General features: G+C 43.1%; 1 protein-coding gene across 6 annotated transcripts in view; it reads left to right on the forward strand.

Moving 5' to 3' along the window:
* UTRN (utrophin) overlaps positions 1-18662 on the forward strand; it is a gene marked incomplete at its 3' end in the record, with an annotated part of 398254 nt that overhangs the window by 21298 nt on the left and 358294 nt on the right. For 2 of the 6 annotated variants that reach the window (XM_080390592.1, XM_080390594.1), the window contains exon 1: positions 7201-14150. The exons of 1 other annotated variant lie outside the window; for it this stretch is intronic. In XM_080390592.1, the coding sequence (XP_080246718.1) occupies positions 14057-14150 (94 nt within the window). In that variant the 5' untranslated portion in view covers positions 7201-14056. Of the gene's footprint in view, positions 1-7197; positions 14151-18662 lie in introns of those variants that run through there. 3 more of the 6 variants (XM_080390590.1, XM_080390593.1, XM_080390595.1) reach the window with 2 other exon arrangements.

Below are 18662 nucleotides of genomic sequence, written 5' to 3' on the forward strand. Positions count from 1 at the left end.
GAGAATATGTATTCTTCACTTATTTTTAAAAAGCAGTGCCATAACTGAGCTAAAGGTACATCTTTAGAGTAATCCAGAAAAAGGCTTATAAGGGGGAGAGATTCAGAGCAGAAGTGGCAGACAGAGGATGTTCTTACTGCTGAAAGCTAGCTTTGTGTGGTCAGGGACTTCATGAAGTAGGTACAGAGAAGAAAGAATGCATCTTGGGCAAAGAGCTGAGGGAATTCAGAAAATCTTGGGAAAGCAGCCTTGGTGGGATGATATTTATTATTGCTTCTTTCCTGCTTCCCTTCCATTCTCAACCCACTCCCATTTTCCAGGCCAGCTCTGGTATCTCAAATGAAAAGCAAACTCAAACTCTTCTTGCAACTATTTCTGGATGTTGAGTTCAGCTACTCTGTATGCTTGGTGTAAGGCTAATTCCCAGGATTTCTCATGGGTGTCTTCATTTTCTGACATCTCTCAGTTTCTCTTTTATATATGCAGTGTCTGGACATTGGCATCTGGACTCTGGAGACACAGGTAGATTCACTGCTTCCTTCTGACTCTGCTGGAATAAAAGCTGGTAGAAGTGTTTCTACTTGATTAAAGATATAATAATCTATTTTGGTGGTCAGGGTCTGAATTTGGGAATTCCTAGCTGTATTTCCCTCTCCCTGTATGTTTATGACTCTTTCCTTGTCTGTCCACTTCCTTACTTGTGTATGCACGTGTGAAAATTGTGTTTGAATTGCCCGACTGAATGAGCAGGGTTAGTGGTGGCTTCATGAACTTGGTAGGGATGGTGGGGAATTTTGGGTTTGCTCTCAGCAGGAGGTCCCCACCCGGCTGGGCAGGCTTGTGTAGCTCGGTGCTGGTGGCTGTGCTGGGCTTGCTCCTGTGAGCTTGGCTTTGTGACTCAAAACTTAACAGCCTTTAAACATCATGTATGTGGTTTCCTGGTGCTTTCTGTTTGTACTGTGTTGTAAGTTCACCACCACGTGCCCAGCTTTTTAGACAAAAGAATTGCTTTATGAAATTTTTTTCCCTTCCATTTCCTGCATGTGTTGTTCATAAATCCTAGACAAAGGTCCGGCAATAACTTGTTAATGCAAACATAAGATGCAATTGTTCTAGTCTGCCTAGCTTCCGCTTTCCTAATGGATTTTGTATATAGGCACAAGAGATATATATGTGTGGTGATCCATCCCTCCCCCTCCTTCCTTGTTGATCTTTTGCTGCTGTTGGCACTGTTGCAGTGCCAGAAACAGAACTGGCTATAGAGGGCTAACTCTCAGCAGTGCTTAGCTGGAAGGTACGTGGGTATTACAGTGATGGTGTCTAGAAGATCTTTTGATGAAGGAGATCTTGGCAGTGCATGTTTTCTAACCTAGGTTACATTAAAAGACACTTGGCTTATTCCGAAATAATTTTGGAGAACTTCTGTTCAGGGTGACAGTGCTGAAACACTTCCACTGTGTTTCTGTGAAGCTGGTGTGGATGAGATCACTATTTTGTACTCGCAATGTTTACCAAACCTTTTGAACATTGTATTGGGTATGTGTGATGTTTTTCTTCTTTTTCTAGGGTGATACAGTACTCTTTAGTGTGGAATTTAATATCTGTTAAATTTTTTACAGATAGTGAAGAGAAGCCTGTTGCAGCTGGCTGTGATTATAGGCTACTGCCAGCATGCTGGAATAGGAACTTAGGGTAGAGCAAGTTGAAGCAAATGAAATGGAAACTTCCTTATTTTTAGGGTGGTATTAGCCATGAAGCTTAATTATGAAGCTTGGTCTTTACCTTTAGAAAAAGGTAAAGCATCTGGGCTGAAGCTGTGAAACTTCTGATTCTCGCAGAAGCTCTGTATTGTTTCTGCAAGCAGTAGGCTGGATTGGATAGCGTGTACTTTCTTCTCGATTCCCACCTCCCAAGCCCTGCATGGTGTTGAGGTTGCTGCTGCTTGAACCTTCCTGCTCCCCAGCAGCAGCAGAACCTGGCCATGCCTTGTATCCTCCCAAATCATAACAAATATCTTGGCTTTTCTGTAACAGAAGGTGGGATTTAGGGGAGGGGAAAATACACAAAGAAACTCTGTCATCTGCTCACTGTGTCTGTGATTCGTCCTTGGGCTTTGGGGGACAGGCAGGCCATAGGATTGGTCCAGATGCTGTGGTTCGGAGGCAAGACATGAGGAATTCCCTCCTGTCATCACAGCAGCCCCAACACAACATCCCAGCAGACTTCCTGGTTGGAGAAGTGGTTTCAGTTTGGAAGCAGGCTGTTATTGACGCTGGCTTTCTGAAGCAGTGGAACAAATGGCAAACCAACTGCATCATCAGAGTGCCCTGGGTGGTTTTGGCCAGATCTGGCAGCTGAGGGCATGCGGGATTGAGTGAGTGGTCGTGATAATAATTGACAGGAGCTCCAGCTGTTCCTGTAGTAGTCACAAAGTTCTTGCTGTCTACAGCTTGACGTGCACCCTCGTACTGTTCTACCCCTTCTTCACCAGATACTGAAATACAGAGTTTGAAATGTGTCGGAGAAATTCCATGCAATTCTCAGGGGAGGCGGTGAGGGCTGGGGCAGGTCCTTGGCACTCCTCTGGGCTTGTTTGTCAGACAGAGCTGGCAAAGTGCTGTGGCTCAGCTGGGCTTCACCAGAAACCATGTGTTGGGGGTGGCTATGAGTCATGGTCTAGCTGGCTGCTGAAATGCCATCGTAGGGATGCATACAAGTTAGATATATTGTGTAAATGGTCTCCCCCCTAGTGTTTGCCTGTACCTGCTCTTGTGTGCTGGTGGGAGTTCGGTGTTTGCACGTGGTGTGGACCCCTGGGCATCCCCTGTTCTCTGCTGCTTCTCCATCCCAGTTGCCTGATATTGAATGCAAGAGACAAAATGTGGGGCATGCAGTATTTATTTTCAGTATTGGTAGGAATTTATGCTCCCTTCACTGGGATTGTACTGGGATGCAATGAACTGGCCTGCTGCACCTCATTGAGTTTTGGCCCTACTGATGGAGAGTCAAAAAATGCTTAGCAGCTGTATAGCTTGGGGGTAGAACAAGGCAGGGAAGATGAAGTTAATTGTGGTGGAATGGGAGGTACAAGATTGTTAGGATGACAGCACCTGATGATCATGTGGGATTGAGAAGACTGAATGAACTGTCTTGTGATTTGCTTTCAGAGCTGATTATTTTTTTTCTTTCCTTAACAGTAGTGAGGTTTATGTTGTTTGTAGGAGGAGTAATTGAGTGTATGGAGGCAACTGGGGAGAAAGGTGGTAGAAAACAGCAGGGTTCAGGCAGTTGGATGTAAAGGATTTGTGGTCAAAGTAGATTTCTAAAAACTGCTGGGTAACGTAGCTTCTTGACTCTTTGGTCGTTTGCCTGCATCCATGCTAGAGCTAATTTTCAGTGACCCAAGGCTTTGCATACACTCTGTAGCAGGAGTTTTACCAAAGGTAGATGGTTGTAGTTTTTAATGTGATTTAATAACAACACAAACAATTTAATTGCGTCTGTATGAAATTCTGTTTCTGAACCTTGTCACCCTTCTCCTAAACTGCCTTACTTATCTCGTGATCTAAACTGTAAAAGTTTTTATTGTAGGCATTCTCCCCCTTTTTTTCCCCTGACACATTTATGAAGATTATATGTAATGGGGGGTTGACTTCTTCCTGTGGCTGACCTGAAGTAATTCTGTGATTAGAAAGTGATTTTTTTTTTTTTTTTTTTTTTTGAGAAACTTTGTTGTAAGGAGTGGAATGTGTCAGAGCTCAAAGTAAGTTTCAAATTGATCAAACAAAAGCACCTACAAGGAGACTGAAAAAAACAAAAAGGTTTAATTCTGTGATCATGGTACAAAGTTAAAAAAAAAAAGCAAAGCAGCTATGAAGTTTTATAATACTTCATTCATACAGCTGTCTTAAACTAGTACAGTTAGAATGAGGAAACTGCATAAATAACAGAGAAGTGTATATAACAGTATAACTGTCTGTGGGAATACTACAGTTAGATATTAAATTATTGATAATAACACAGTCTGTCTGCTTGAATACAGGTATTATAGCAAACTGCTCAAGTCTAGGACAAGCTGAAGGCAGAGTAACAAACAGCCTGGAGGGCTGCACACTCGTGAGTGAATTACAACTGCCATCAACTTGTTTCTGTGTTTTGTTGTTCTCCTCCTCCTCCTTTATTTGTATTGGAGTTTTAAAGTACTTGTCTAAGCAAGCTTAATGCAGCTTGCCTCAGTATTAGCTTGTGAAGTTAAAGCGCCTTTTGCCTGTATGTGTCGACAGGCCTGCAGAGAAATGAGGCACACTTTTCAGTAGCACCCTGTTGCCACTTGAGAGCGAGAAATTAAGCGCCTAAGAAAGTAACCTGATGAGACAACCTGCTCAGTGCTTGGTAGCAGCAGCAAAAGCCAGTAGGATAGAAGGAAAGACAAGACAAAGTAAGGAACAAACCGCAAATTGGAGCGCTTTGCTTCATGTGCGAGGCAGGTTGTGGGGTTATAAAAGCCCACCTGCTGAATGGAGTGAGTGTTCTGAACACACAGGATGGTGTGCAGTGTTTCAGAGTCTCAATCTGTCCATTTTGGTGGAAAATCCTTTCTTCCAAGTTACTTACATTACATACTCATGTATTCGTAATCGTGAGTGTACGCACAATATACATATTTTTAAAATACATGAAAGCAGTCATCGTTTAGTCAAACAGGGAAGGGACAAGACAAAGGGGAAAAAAGAAAGTTTTTAAAGGCTTCAGCTTTACAAATGTTTTTGTAAAAGTAACATGAAAAATTTTTGAGCCTGTCGTAAGGTTGTTGCAGTAAATGTCAGATGGCTTCATAACTGATAGTACAAAGTGGTGGTGGTGGGGATGAATAGCAGAAAAGCTGCTGCTCAGACCATGGATGAGACTGTGCACCTGCTCACGCTTCAAACTTGAAAGTGTGATGCTTCAGTAAGGTGATCAATAATGTTTGTATAGCGCGTACATCTGTTCTCCACCCTCAAATTGTTCTAAAATCAGCTAGTAAATATATATATACATCTCATTGACACTAAATATTTATGTGGGAATGCTGTGTTGCATCACAGTAATTGTGAAGCAGGAATTGTGTTTTGGGGCTTCATTTTTCTGGCTTGGGAATATGTGTGATTTGCCAGTCAGTCTTGCACAGGAAGACTTCTTGGAACTTACTGTACCTGTGGCCTCTATGTCAACCTTCACATCACTTGAGCTTTAAATTCAACTAACACTCAGCTACACTGGTGACAAAAGCCTTACTGGTGGTGGCAACAGTAGCAGTTCATCATTGTACCGCAGTAGTTTGGGAGGTACAGATCGAGTTTTTGAGATGGGTACTGTGTGTGATTGCAGGCTAACTTCTGATCAGTGTATGCTAACTTCACTTTGAATGTTTCTGGGAGTTTTTATTATGATATCTTAGTGGGCGGTGGCATTTGAAGAATAAAAGAATGTGATCCTTCTGTCCAGTGGAGCTTTGGTAATTACTCCTCCACACACTTGAGCTTAAATAACTGAGCCCAGTGTTTTCCATTTGACCTGGCAGAAGCCTGCAAAGTATATGCACAGAAAGCTTGCTGAATGTTTCTTGAAAACAAGTGAGGGTGTAAACACGCTACCATTTGCCGGCTTGTGAAATGGTATCATTTACTGCCCCTCAGCTGCTTGCTGCTGCCGGGTCCTCTTTCCACCACATCTCTGCTGATGGTGCACACTGCTGGTTTGTGTGAGCCTTCCTTAGCTAGTGTGGAGCTGAGTGAGGTGCCTGCTAACCCATCTATTACTTAACCGCTTCAGCTGGTATGGGGGCTGGGCTGGTACCCGGCCTCTCCTTGAGAACCTGGGCAGGTGGCTCGAGAGGGTACGCTTTATTTGGGAAAGGATGTGCACATATCTTTCCGCTGCTGTTGGATCTCTGCTTATGAGTGCGTGTGTATGGTTACCTTTAGAGAGGCTTGGGGCTTTTTTGTGTGTTTAGTTGTGTGGGTTTTTTCTTCCTTTAGGTAATGGTTCAGTTGTGCTGTGTGCTTTGTCTCCTTTCTGGTCTTCTCCTTCCCCTAGTCCCTTGATACACAGAAATGCTGTGTTAAACTGAAGAGCCCTCCCTCTGAGAGCTTTAATTCTGTTTCTGTGGCCCTAAGAAAGCAGGTTGATGCTGTTTGTTACTTTGCTCTTTGTTCTTACCTGTTTCCCATTGCTAGTTGGCAGTGCAGTGTGGTGGCTTGATGTTGCTATAGCTGCTGTGTGATGGTCCTCTGTAAACTGACCTCAGCCTCAGACGATTTTAATAACCTGTTATTTTGCAGGTTCTGGTAGATTCAGTGTTTAACAAAAGACATGGTTTTACTTCAATCTTTTTCTTGCTGTGCTAATTGGTGAGGGAGGAGAGAAAGAAGACCATTAATTTTAACAATAGTTTTAATGATGCACTTTTAGTATCTGACAACTGTAATGCAATGATTTTTTTTTAATACAGTCTTTGTAAAGTGTTATACCTACCAAAACATCTAATATTGAATTATCTATTGAAATATACTCTCTGGCCTGGTTGCAGTCTTGGCAGCTTTAAACAAACACACAATGATTTGCAATTTGTAGCTGTTGAAAGCAGATCAGTTGCTAAAGGTTGTGAATCTGTGTGTAAGCTCTTAATAGTGAGTGCAACTTAACTGTTGGGACAAATTAACAGGAGGTATAGTAAGTCTGCAGTTAGCTGGAGGCTTTAAAGAGGATTTCCCTGGAGTGTGTTTTGTGGGGCGTTGTTTTTGGGTAGGTTTTTTCTTTTCGTAGGTGTCTTTCATGAAAGTAAAGCCTCATACTGTGGCAGCAGAGTAGGTAATTTTAAGATGGGTTTTCTGTAGTTTGAAAACCTTTGAGGTGTGACTCTGGCCGGGTACAGCAGAGGGAATGGTGCAGCACCCACCCTCCTCAGGCTGGGCAGCGTGTGGCCCCAGGGGCTGTGGTGCTACTCCAGGACATTGGACTGGGTTCGTGTACCCAGGCTCTGCTGTGGTGCTGAGCCAGGTCCTGCACACCCAGTACAGCTTTCCCCTGCTGAGCTGAGTAGGCATCTTTAGGTGTGGTTTTTTTTGGTTTGCTGGTGTGTGGTGTGTTTGGTGGTGTTTTTTTTTTTGTTCCCCCCCCCCCCCCCCCCACTCTGATAACAGCACTGCTGTTTCAGAAAAAGGGATGCTTGCCTTAGGTTCTTGGCAGGAGACAGGTGTATCCTCTGAGGAATGGAGAGTTCAGCTGTAGATGTGTTGGGTGTGTAACTGTCCTCTCTCTGTAAATGCTGTATTTAGTCTTAAAGGACTAACTCCAGTCGGCACAAAGGAGTCAAATTTCTCATATGTATTTGTTAGATGTGCTAATGGATCAGAAGCTGCTTGCAGGAAGGCTGTCTCTGAGCTGCCCAGTCAGCTACAATAACTACAGGGAACAGAGTTCCTCTTCCCTCCCCCTTAATTTCAGGGTGCCTCTGATGGTTTCTTACTGACTTCTAACTTTCTGGTCTAGGAAAAGGCAGCCTGTTTAGCTTTGGGAGCTCTCTGTAGTACTCTTCCTGTTCAAGGAAGGAATGGAGAGACTCGGGGCTTGTAATGCAGACTGTTTGCAGATCCTTCTTTTCCTGGGGAGCAAACCTCCCCATCCTCAGCATGGTGACTGTGGGAAGTCCAAAGGCCACTGTTAACAGTTCCCGCAGAAGTCAGAGCAGCTGTGCACAGTGCTGTCCCTCCCTTTGCCCTCTATAGCTTTTAATTTTGGAAAAGGATGTGTAAAATGGGAAGTAGACTGGCTCTGGGTGGGAGAAACTGAATGCTAATTTTGAGGAGACTGGTAATAAATAAGTATACTTGTGACAGCTGAGTGGCAGTACACAAATAGTGTGCTGTAAATGGTACAGTTGGAGAGTTAATGTCTTAGAGGGTGCTATCTGATCACTCACGCACTGTCCCAGGACATGAAAAACTTCCAGATGTTTGGAGCGGCCGTTGTTGGTGGCACTCTGCTAACTGCTAATGCCGCAGTCATGGCTCTGACTGTGCTGCTGTCAAAATGCACCTGTGAGAAGTTTAACTGTGTTTATCTCCCCTCCTTCTCCCCCAGTGGTAGGAAATGAGGGTTTTAGCTTTCAGGATGAAGGCTGTAGTTGCAGCACTAGCTGGTTAGAGGTGTTCTCAGCGAAGGTCTGAAGGCTTTGGCAAGCGGAGGGCTGTGTGCTTGCTCCAGACCTGCTCTTGCTGCTCTCCAGGCTTCCTTGTGTGCTGTCCTTCCTGCCTGCCCAGCCTGAGGCAAACCCCAATGCCTCTGCACAGCCCTGCTTGGTCTGTGTGGGGAAAGCTGTGAGGGTTGGCTGCTCCTGTTGGCTTAGTAAGGTCTGTTGCTGTTCAGACTGTGTATGTATAGCGTGTCTGTGTGTGTATATATGTATGTATAGGTAGGTTGCATTTAGAGCTTTTAGCTCCTCCTTCATCCCATTTTGTGGTACTAAAGTTAGAAGGTAGTTAGTACTTTGCTGCTGTAGTTGGTAGACAGGGAGGAAGAGACTCCTTCTGTGTAGGAGCTGTATCCTGTGGAGCTCAGAGTACTTAATACATTGACCTACAGGCTCTGGAGTACTCTGGGTTGCTCTTTTGCTGTTGACAGGATGATTCTTATTCTTTTATTGATGTGTACCCTGGCCTGAGTTTGTTAGCAGAAGTACATTTAACTAACAGAAGCCAGAATGGATACCTACTCAAGTGTGCTCAAAATTAACATAACTGCAACTAAAAATGAAGTCCTACAGGTTTCCTGTTCCTCCCTCCTACATCTTCTAGTTTGAAAGGAATGAATCAGAAGACACTTACTAAGGAAGAATCCCTGTGCAATTTAGAAGGAAGCTTTGGGACATTTCTGTTCTTGGAGGCACAAACTGATGCTTACAGTATGAGTGACAGGAAGAGGTACAAGTAAACTTTTATTCATATGCTTACGTAAGTCATTGCTTCCCAAGCTTTGGATTATGGCCTGGCATGTGGAGGACAGAGGAACAAGATGAGTTTTGGAGGCAGTGCCTTTTCCTACAGCAGTTAGTAATGCTGTAGGGTCTGCTGAGGGCAGTGTCCTGTCCTGGTGGGCTGAGCCCAGGTTCCCCAGTCTGTCCCACTGCAGCAGGGCAATGCCTGCGGCCTGGGCAAGTGGTATTGAGAACTGTAAACCACAAGGGTGGCTGCTTGGAGGAGCTGGGGCATCACATCTCTCCTGTGCTTGGGCTTGCGTGCTGCCTTGGGGGTCAGCACAGGGCTTCCACTGAAATACAGGTTACACCCCAGCGTACAAGTACACAAGCGTTGAGCTGTGCATCTGTCACACATTGACTGGGACTTGTTTTATAAAGGTGCCCACAAATGGGCAGCAACCTTCTTTCAGAAGGTGTGCTTAGCATCTGAAATGAGAAGCAGAATGCAGAAAGCTCCTACATCTCCTGCAGACCTGCTGTCACTCCACTGGGCTGCTGGCAACAGGTGGCCCAGGACGTTTTGTGAAAGGGGAGCGCTGGTTGTGTGTTGTGGTTGGGTTTCACAGATATGACTGTAATGTAAACAAAGCTTTCAGAAAGATAATGTGCTCCATGGGTTTTCTCAGTATTTACATTCAAAATACTCCCTTTAGTGTCTGTACAAGAAGGAAAAGGGATTTCCCCCTCTCCAAAGATAAAAAAGGAACTTTGAAAAAGAGTAACTAAACCTGTGGAGATTCTTGAAAGGTGTCACCATTTGTTATCTACGGTTGCTGCTGTTATTTCTTTTGCAGGATGGCTCAGTTACTTGCAGCAGCCACAGACATGCTGTTTTACAAGAACCATGTGTCAAGCGCAGGGCGGCTGAAGCGCTGCATGCCGGAAGGGTTTGGTGTGTGAGCACTTAGGAGTATTTGTATGTTATCTGTATGGCAGTGCTCCAACAGCTGCCATACTCAAAACTGTGTTCCTCTTCCACAGTAGCGGGGGCCATTACTGTACTGCTAAGCCTTTTCCAGGAGAAAACTTTTTGCTGATATGAACCTGCTGTGTGAAAGGAGGTTTAAATAACCAATAAATAAAACGCTAAAAACTTTGTTATCCGTCTGAAGCTGCTATTGCTGTGGGTTTTCCTGGAAGTAGGGGTTAACAGACACTTGAAACATTACATTCTGTTTAATTCCTGTCGTTGCCTTTTCAGCATCCTTCTCCTTAGCATTGCTCTCTAAGCTCTCTTGTTTGCTTGCTCAAGTTGCGTGGTCTGCTAATTCAAAACATGTTTGTCGGGCCAGTGGAAAGAGAAAAAAAAAAAAAAAAAGTCCTGTCATGTTGTTGTGGTGAAATAAAACATCCTGAAGAAAATTATGTGGTGTTAATGTCCCACAGCCTGAGAAGTGCTTATCCAGAAGCTCAATATAGCAGTGTTATAAAGGGAGAGGTAGTGCAGGAACCCTGCAGAAGCGTGTTCCTCCTCCAGGAAGGAGAAGGCACTTGGCTTGTGCATGATGGAGAAGGAAAGCAAAGGGAGAACTCTGTATCTCCTTGCTTTGCTCCCATAAGAAATTCTCTAGGTTGTTGTTTGTTTTTTTTCTCATCCATAAAACATGCCTTTCTCTGCAGACTTGTCTGGAAGAGTGGAAGTTCAGGGCAGGATTAACCAAGGCCTATGTGGAACAAAGCTAGAAGGAGCGAGGCTGTGAAAAAGAAGCCGGTTTCCTCTTCTCAGGGTCAAGGCATTCAAGGCTCTTGGAAGGCTCCCAGAAGGCAAAGAAGAAATGGAAACCAATCCCATTCTAGATTGCCTTGCATACAGGGGATTTTTATAATTAAAGGATGTTGCCCTCCAGTCCCATTGTTGTTTGCTTCTGTGAACTTTAATTTTACTTTGGACCTGGTGCTGACTTCATACGTGCTGGTGCTGCGATAGAGAAGTGATCTTAAGTATTTATGAGCTCACCTCCAAATGAATGGATACAGTTCTCTGTGTTTTTTCCTCCCCTTTTTTTAGTTTTTTTTCTTCCACCTCTACACTCTTTAATCTTCCCGTTCCCTGCTGCATGGACTGAGCTATGGATGGGTTCTGTCTCACATATGAGGGGTGGCATTCAGACTTCCTCTTCTATTAGGACTGAGTTGCCATGTAAGTTCCAATTCTTCTGAAAACTGTTAAAGTCAGCTCGTCATGCGTTGAGCCTAGCCATGTTCTTCTCCATGCTTTGTAATACGTAGACAAGCATAAAACCATGTCATTTTTACTTACTATACTTCTACTTCGCTCTACTTCAGCCTTCCCACTGTAGTTTCAGCTGGTCTGTTTGACTGGTATTTTTTATCTTACATGATGATAAGAAGACTAGGCAGCCAGCCAGCTGCTGTTGAACTATAATAGAGCCAGTGGTATGTACAAAATTTGATTACTGCTGTCAACACCAGAGTGAATAAAAGAGAGCACGTACTGCAGTCAGAGCTGCTAAATAAATGGCCTATTGAATTCAGTAGTAGTAGGAATAAGGCCGTCTTCTCCTAACAAATGAAGTGGTTTATGGGTAGAGAGTGTGCTAGTGTGTTGAGCTCTTGAGTTTGTTTTAAAAAAAAGCAAATACTCTTCCTATGCCTTCTTTGAAGATTACTTTCCCCAAAAGCTTCCATTTCTCTGTTGCTTATCAGCTTTTGTGGTTAACGCATGGATTTCACACCTAGTACTTCAGATTTTGGCAGAGGCCATAGCTTCACTTTTAAAAGTTTAGCTTAAGAAATAAATAAAAATTTCCTGCCATCCTAAAGCTAAGTTCTTTGCAGACAGGTTCTGATATGATACTAATAATTCTACATCCCTATTGGTTTAGTATCCTATATGATACTAATAATTCTATCCCTATTTAGGCATGAGATACGCTATATTTAAATTAAAAAACAAAACACAGACGCACACAACAACACAACTCCCCCTTTTTAAGTTAACAAATATTCTCAGTATCTATCCTTATTGAAGTGCTGGATTTTCAAAGTAAAATTTGCTGTTAGATAAAAGTGGTTTCTCTAATGTACCTGAGGTAGTTGCTGATGGCAGGCAGAGCTTGAGAGCTAGGGTTCTCTGGAGAACGTCTGGGGAATAAGCAGCTTCCCTCAGACCCTCTAGCATCTTCATGTTGAAGAGCAGGGGCTCAGAGGCTGGTGTTTCCCTTAACTGCTCTCACTCCCCCCACACCCTTTTATCAAGCGGTGGGAAACCCCGGAGTGTTGTAACAAACCATAGCCAGCTCCTGAGACTTGCACATACCCTTCAGGCTTGGCAAGTGTCCGACGGAGTCTTAATTTGTTTATATACGCGCCTTACCTTGGGGTGGCAGGGACCGAGGTGAGATGGGGAATTGGATCAGTAGGAGAGCGCTCTTAGGGAATGCAGACCGGTCTCATCAAGACTTGGAAAAAATGGGGGTTCTGGGTGCTGTTCTGGTGTACCTGCATGGCCGCCTGCTAACTGTCATCTTACGCCTGGTACAGCTGGCAGTGTCGTTTTGGTTTGTCTTTGTGAAGTGCTTGGCACAGTAAGGTTTACATTTGTGTTTGCTATGGTAAAATATGTCCTGGTTGGTTGTTTCTAAAATAGGAGTTTTAGCTTTAAAACTTAATTACCTTTCCACTTCACTCTTGTTTGTGTGGTCGACAGAAATGTTTGGATAGAAATGTCTGATTTAGGCCCCTGAATGTATGGTTGTCTTTATTCAAAGAAACAAAACTCCTTTTGTGTGCGTCTTTCAGACTTAAACTTTGAGGAATTCTTAAAATCAGGGAAAAAAACCCCAACCAACCCAACCCAAAACAAAGTAAGACAAATTCTTGCCCCCCTCCCTCCCCTTGATTTCCCCCCCACCCTGCCCCCTGCCCCAATAGTGTCTGTCTGGTATGTGGCACAGTAAATTGTCCCAACTGCATATTAATGAAGAGATCAGAGCTGCGTTTAGAATTGTTCTCTGAGAGCATAATAACCATGAGACAGACAAATAACATCTTTCTGCTTTTAAAACCACTTCTCCTGTGCATAGTTCCTTTCTGGTTGTAGTGCTTGTACTTCTGTGTTACAGTTAATCTCCTCTTGAGTTATTTTTTTGTGACTACTGGAATTCTGTACAGTTCAGTATCCGAAAGCATGTAATCTGGAATTGCACATCTCTCATAACTACAGAATTTGGAGTCCTCCCAATTTGATTATAAAGTTGGCAACAGGATGTTGAAGGTCGAGGGACTGGATTTGCCTTCCGTATCAGTGGTAAACCCAGTTTAAAGGCCTGCTTGTAAAATAACTCTGATGCTAACATAGCCTTGCGTTATTAACCTTCTGCTTTGCTGGGCTGTGGTCTGTCTTGTTTGCCATTTCCACTGTGCAGTAATTCCATGCCTAATCAGAGTCCGTAATTTTTTGACCTGGAGATTTAAAATTGTAGAGATTCCTATTCGTGCTAAAATCTTGTGTTAACGTTTTTTGTGCTCTTTTGAAAGGCCATTAAAATGTTTGGATGCTCACCTTGCACAATTGTTCTGATTTCAAGTTCTACCGAATGTATGGAAAAAGTGTTGTGCTAATACTGCAAGCTTTTTGCAAAGTAAATGCTAAATATCTGTAGGATTTTTAAAATTAGTATGATATTTGACCAGAGAGGTTGATCTGAACAGAAAAGGAGAATTGCTGCCTTTCCTGTTTTTTGTATGTAGAATTCGCCTTGCCGGCGCTTTGAAAGCTGGAGCGTCCTTCTGTTTTCATAAGGTGTAGCAAAGCAGCATATCCATCTGTTTTTAAAGAGAAAAATCATCTCAGTTAGCTTGAAGCCTGTTACTTGTTCGTGTGCAGTCTTTCAAAAACTTTGTTTCCTGAATGGTTGGTTTTGTCAGTCACCATGTGGCTGAATGTGTCGAACCCTCTGAGGAAAACCAGTGCTTCCCTCCCCCTCTAATCCCGGCATGCAGTTCTTGCGTGGGTACTAGCGTGTACTTCCTCTGCATCTTCACTTTCCTGTTTTTCAAAGAGTGAGCTTGATCATGAGCGTTCACACAGCCAGAAAAGCTGTGTGGAAAAAGTACAAGGTTGCTGCACCTCAGGATGCCGACACGCAGACCTGTTACCCCTCGCCGGGTGAGTGCATGCTTACCTAGGTTTTCAAGACCGTGGTGGATAAAAGGATGCAGTCATGTTGGTCTGTGTTTATCTTCTACATCTGATGCAAGCTGATTTTCTGAACTCTGTTTGAGTTTTCTGGCTCTTAACAGGAGCAGGTTGTGGAGGCATGGCAGGAAACAGTCCGGGGAAAGGCTGTTTTCTGTGGCACTGCTCCATTGCAAGCGCTGTGCGAGCTGTGGCTGCGTTGTACCTGCGGTCGCAAGATCCTCTTGGTAGTGCTTGTGTCGTAGGCTTCCTTTTCACCTATAACGTGTTTACTTTTTCATGGCGTAAGCTTATTGCTGTTCCATCTGACAATCTTTAATGCCCCCAATTTTCTTAAACTATGTATTGTTACAGTGGTTTCAGTGTTTAGTTAAGTTTGGATTCTGTACAGTTCTTCTTACTGCATCTTCTGGGACTATTTAATATATGTATTTATAGCAGTGCCTTCACCCCTCACACTTTTTTCCATTTTGGTGGTATCTCTAGGGAGCAATATCTTCTGTAACTTGGAAAGAATATGTTTTGGGGAGGGGTGCTTTGGAGGAGAAGAAATTGGGGGTATTTTCTTTCTGCCATCCTTTCTTACCAGTTCCAATTGACATCTTATGGATCGACTCTTCTGCTGTTTTGTGACCAGGACCAAATAATACAGATTGGCACAGAAAAGGCAATTTGAGGTTTTCTAGTACCTATGAGTATCCTGTTTAGATACAGTAATTGGCAGATGGAGGCTGATTATTTTGTGGAGTCGTGGATGCAGAACCTGCTGATCAATAGAGAATTTGGTCCATTTGACTTGTTTGATGTGGGTTTTTTGGTGGATAAAGCTGGAGTCTGAATATGGATTTTTAAAAAGAGAAACAAAAATCCTCTTAAGATGTAGCAGCATAATGGCTAACTTAAGAATAAAATGATGGGCTGGGACTCTGATCTCATGTATGTTTGCTTCTAGAACAATGAGGTGGATTTGGATATATGCCAGTTTAGTTAAGAGCAGGAACTTTTCCTTTATGGCCCTGTCTGAACTGACAAAAATGTCGAGAAGACTCAGTAATGTGAGTGAAGTTGCTTTTAACTGACTCTGGAGAGCTTGCTAAATTATAGGTCGGAGAGATCTGGTGTTCTTCAAAATCTGCATGTGTTCAGCCTGCTAAGAGGTACAGCTGCAGTTGATCACTCTTGGAAAGTTAGAGGTAGGAGAAAATCAGTTTCCTTGGTTTTCAGCCTGGGCCATTGTTCAGGGAAAATGTTTGTTCTGGCTCTGTGTGAGTTTGAGGACTATATATTGATTTTTTTTTTTTTTCTTCTTTATCATTGTATTTTTAGAAGAGTATAAACTTGGGGCAAGTGTTATAATCAGCCATTCAATTAACTGATGAACACTTGAGTTGTGAAACCTCTAAAATGTTCATCTATGGGATAATAAAGGGGTCGATCTCTCTCTGAGATTTTCTGTTTCAGTCCTTCAGGTGTTTTTAATGTGTAAGTGCCAGTGTGTGTACACAGGTAATATTTGGTGATGTCTGCATGTCTGTGGATGATTTCTCTGATGGTGCCTGTCCTAACTGGGACGAGGCTAAGATATAAATTGTCTAGTTGAGTAGCAGCTACTTTATTGCTCAGGTGCTTGATGTGATTGAGCAGAGTGTGCTTAGTGACTGTTCCTTAAGGCCTGTTTAACTTCCTGTGAGCTGAGAACCCCCTGTTTTTAAGTGTGCTTATCATGGCTGGTGTATTGCAATTATAATTTTTCTTAATCAAACAGCAGAATTTTCCCAGGGAATTCCTTCCTAAGTCTTCATAAAGTGTAGGACACTCAATTTGCTTCCCAGGAGAGTGACTGTCTCAAATGCACTGTAATCTGCTCGCTTTTTTTTGTACTATGTATTTGGAGGCTGTGAGGGACTGTGGCTTTGGACACTCAGAAGGGCTTGTGTTGGAAATGCACAGAGAAGAGGAGAGCAAAAGATCTGAAAAAAAGGTAGAAGGTTAGAGGCACAAGAGGGAAAATGAAAGAAAAACTGAAGGTAGAAGAAATTAAATTTGCGGGGGGAAGACTGAGAGGACAGAATTTTTGTTGATGCAGTACTGCAAATGTTCAAGCAGGAAAAAAAATGGGTGGAAAACCTGGGAGGGCTATATGTGTGCATAATTGTTTGTTCCTCATGTCCATTGCTTTTCACACAAATCCAGAATGTAAATATCAGGGAGGCTTTTGAGAAGCGTAGGAAGCCCCTTGTGTGCAGCATGCTGGCTGGAAGGCTTAGAGGTGATTCTCAGCCTGTAAACGTTGTGCTGCCAGCAGAGATGCAACTTCAGTTTTGTTGGTCACCTGCTTGTTGTGAGGATTGGTGGGGGCTGGAAGAAAGGAGGAGGTTGGAGGTCATATATGATAGAAGTATATGAATGTAAATTAATTAGTTTAGGTGAAAACAAAATGGGTAAGACTCTTCTGTCCTCTGAAGCCTAAACAACATGAGCACCTCTAGTCAGAGCAATCTTTGTTTTTAGGCTATGTTTATAGCCTAAAACTTACAAAACAGCAATTTAGCTCATCTAGCGGGATGTCGTCTTTATAAATGTCTCACCTCTCTTAATAACCTTTTAAGTTCAAGTCGGGGATGGATGCTGGCAGCGTGGTGGCACTGGTAGGCAGTGTGGTGTCTAACTGGAACCAAAGCTGGCTCTTTTTCTGGAAGAGGGAAAAACAAGGGATCTCTTACTTTCTTCACCTGTTCAAACAAATGGGCTCTCTTCATTGCTGTTCCATGGCATGGGAGATGATTTATACTCTTGCAGGAGAACTTCTGAAACTGTTCCAGGAAAGCTACGGGGCTATTTTGTATTTACATATGCATACTTTACTGGTGTAGCAGTATTTGATGTGAATATTTTTAATTTTTTTTTCCTACCTCGATTGCCTCATTACCCAGATGTATGTCACCCTGTCATTTGAGGGGAGGATTCTTACCCTATATTAAGGAGGTAGAAAAAGATGCCAGTACTGCAAAACCTTCCGGAAGAGATTGCCCTGTGGCACTGTTTCTATAAAAGGTCAACTCTTAAAGCCAATAAGGCACTCTGCAATAATTGAACAATCTGTTAGCATTTTAACAATATGCCACTAAATATTATTATGTTAGCTTTTTCTTCTGTTGACAACTGTATTTAAAAGAGATCAATTTACATTTTGTGTGAGCTAATTATTGTGCAGCTTCCACCCCAGTGATTAAAAGTTTTTTTTTTTTTTTTTTTATAGCAGTAGGAAATAATGGCAATTACACGACTGAGGCGTTTTGCAATAGTTCGTGGTAGTTTTGCAGCATTTCTTTTGAAACTCTGCATTTAGCTTCTGTTATCATTTTGAGTCTCCCCTTCTTGCTCTGGTAGCCTACCTCTGGAAATCCCAGGAACACTAGCCTACAAATGAAAGGTGGGAAGGAATTTATTTGTGTTCCCACAAGATATATGCAGCTTGAAATTATTCAATCATGAGCCCATAGGCTGTTACGATAGTAAAAATATTTATTGCATTGTTCACGTTGCTGTAAGCCCTGGGTTGGTTGGTTTGCTTAGTAGAGCTGTGCTGGGCATCAGGTTTGTTTGATTTGAAACAGCTCTGGCTTTTTAAACACGTGAAAAAGGTATGCTTCCTTTTTGGCAGCAGGTGATAAAGGATGTGTTCTGAAATACAGCATTGTTGTAGATGAAATGGGTAAGAACAGATTACATAGAATTACTATTGTATTATGTACGATAATTTGAAGAACTTTTGGGTCTTCACACAAACTGATTTTCAGGTTCTGAAGGACTTCATTTTTTTTTTTTTTAAACTCTTCCTATGTATAATAAACTATTAAACGCACATGCATGCTGAGAAAGTAGAAAATAGTCTTCTGTTGTCCTGTAGTACAGTCCCCTTTGCAAACTGTCGGGGAGCGTTTTGTGGCTGGGAGCAGACTGTGCCCCTCCGCACTGCGCCGGACTGAGCGGCGCCCGTGACTCACTTCTACCGTGTGGAGAAACCACGTTCCCTCTGGCCAGTGAATAACCTGCTGCTGGTTCACTTTTATGTTTTCGCTAAAATGTTCTGACCCTTAACTGGAGGGTTCCATATGCTTCCTGCCCTCGTCCCTGATGAATAGGGCAGGAATTGGCAGCGGCATGGCCTGCCTATGTGACCTAATTTGTGTGGAGTCTGGGTGGAGCCCGCTCTAATCTACTAATCTCTAATGAGAAAGTGAATTGCAGTGATTCCCGGCCTGATCCTTCTGGTGGGTAAAAAGTGTGCTTGTGCTGCAGGGGAAAAGGAGATGCCTTGTGTTGTGACACTTGTTACACACTGAGACGGGTTTCTAGCTAAGTGTTTAGAAAAGCAGCAAACAAACGGTTCAAGGGTCGCCGCAGAAATTCAGAAACGTGGTGGCTGGCTTCAGTGCTGCGCGGGGGGACAGTCGGCAGCTTTCCCCTTGGGTCTGCCTG

This window comes from Falco punctatus (genome assembly GCF_963210335.1).
Source record: "Falco punctatus genome assembly, chromosome: 5".
Lineage (NCBI taxonomy): Eukaryota > Metazoa > Chordata > Aves > Falconiformes > Falconidae > Falco > Falco punctatus.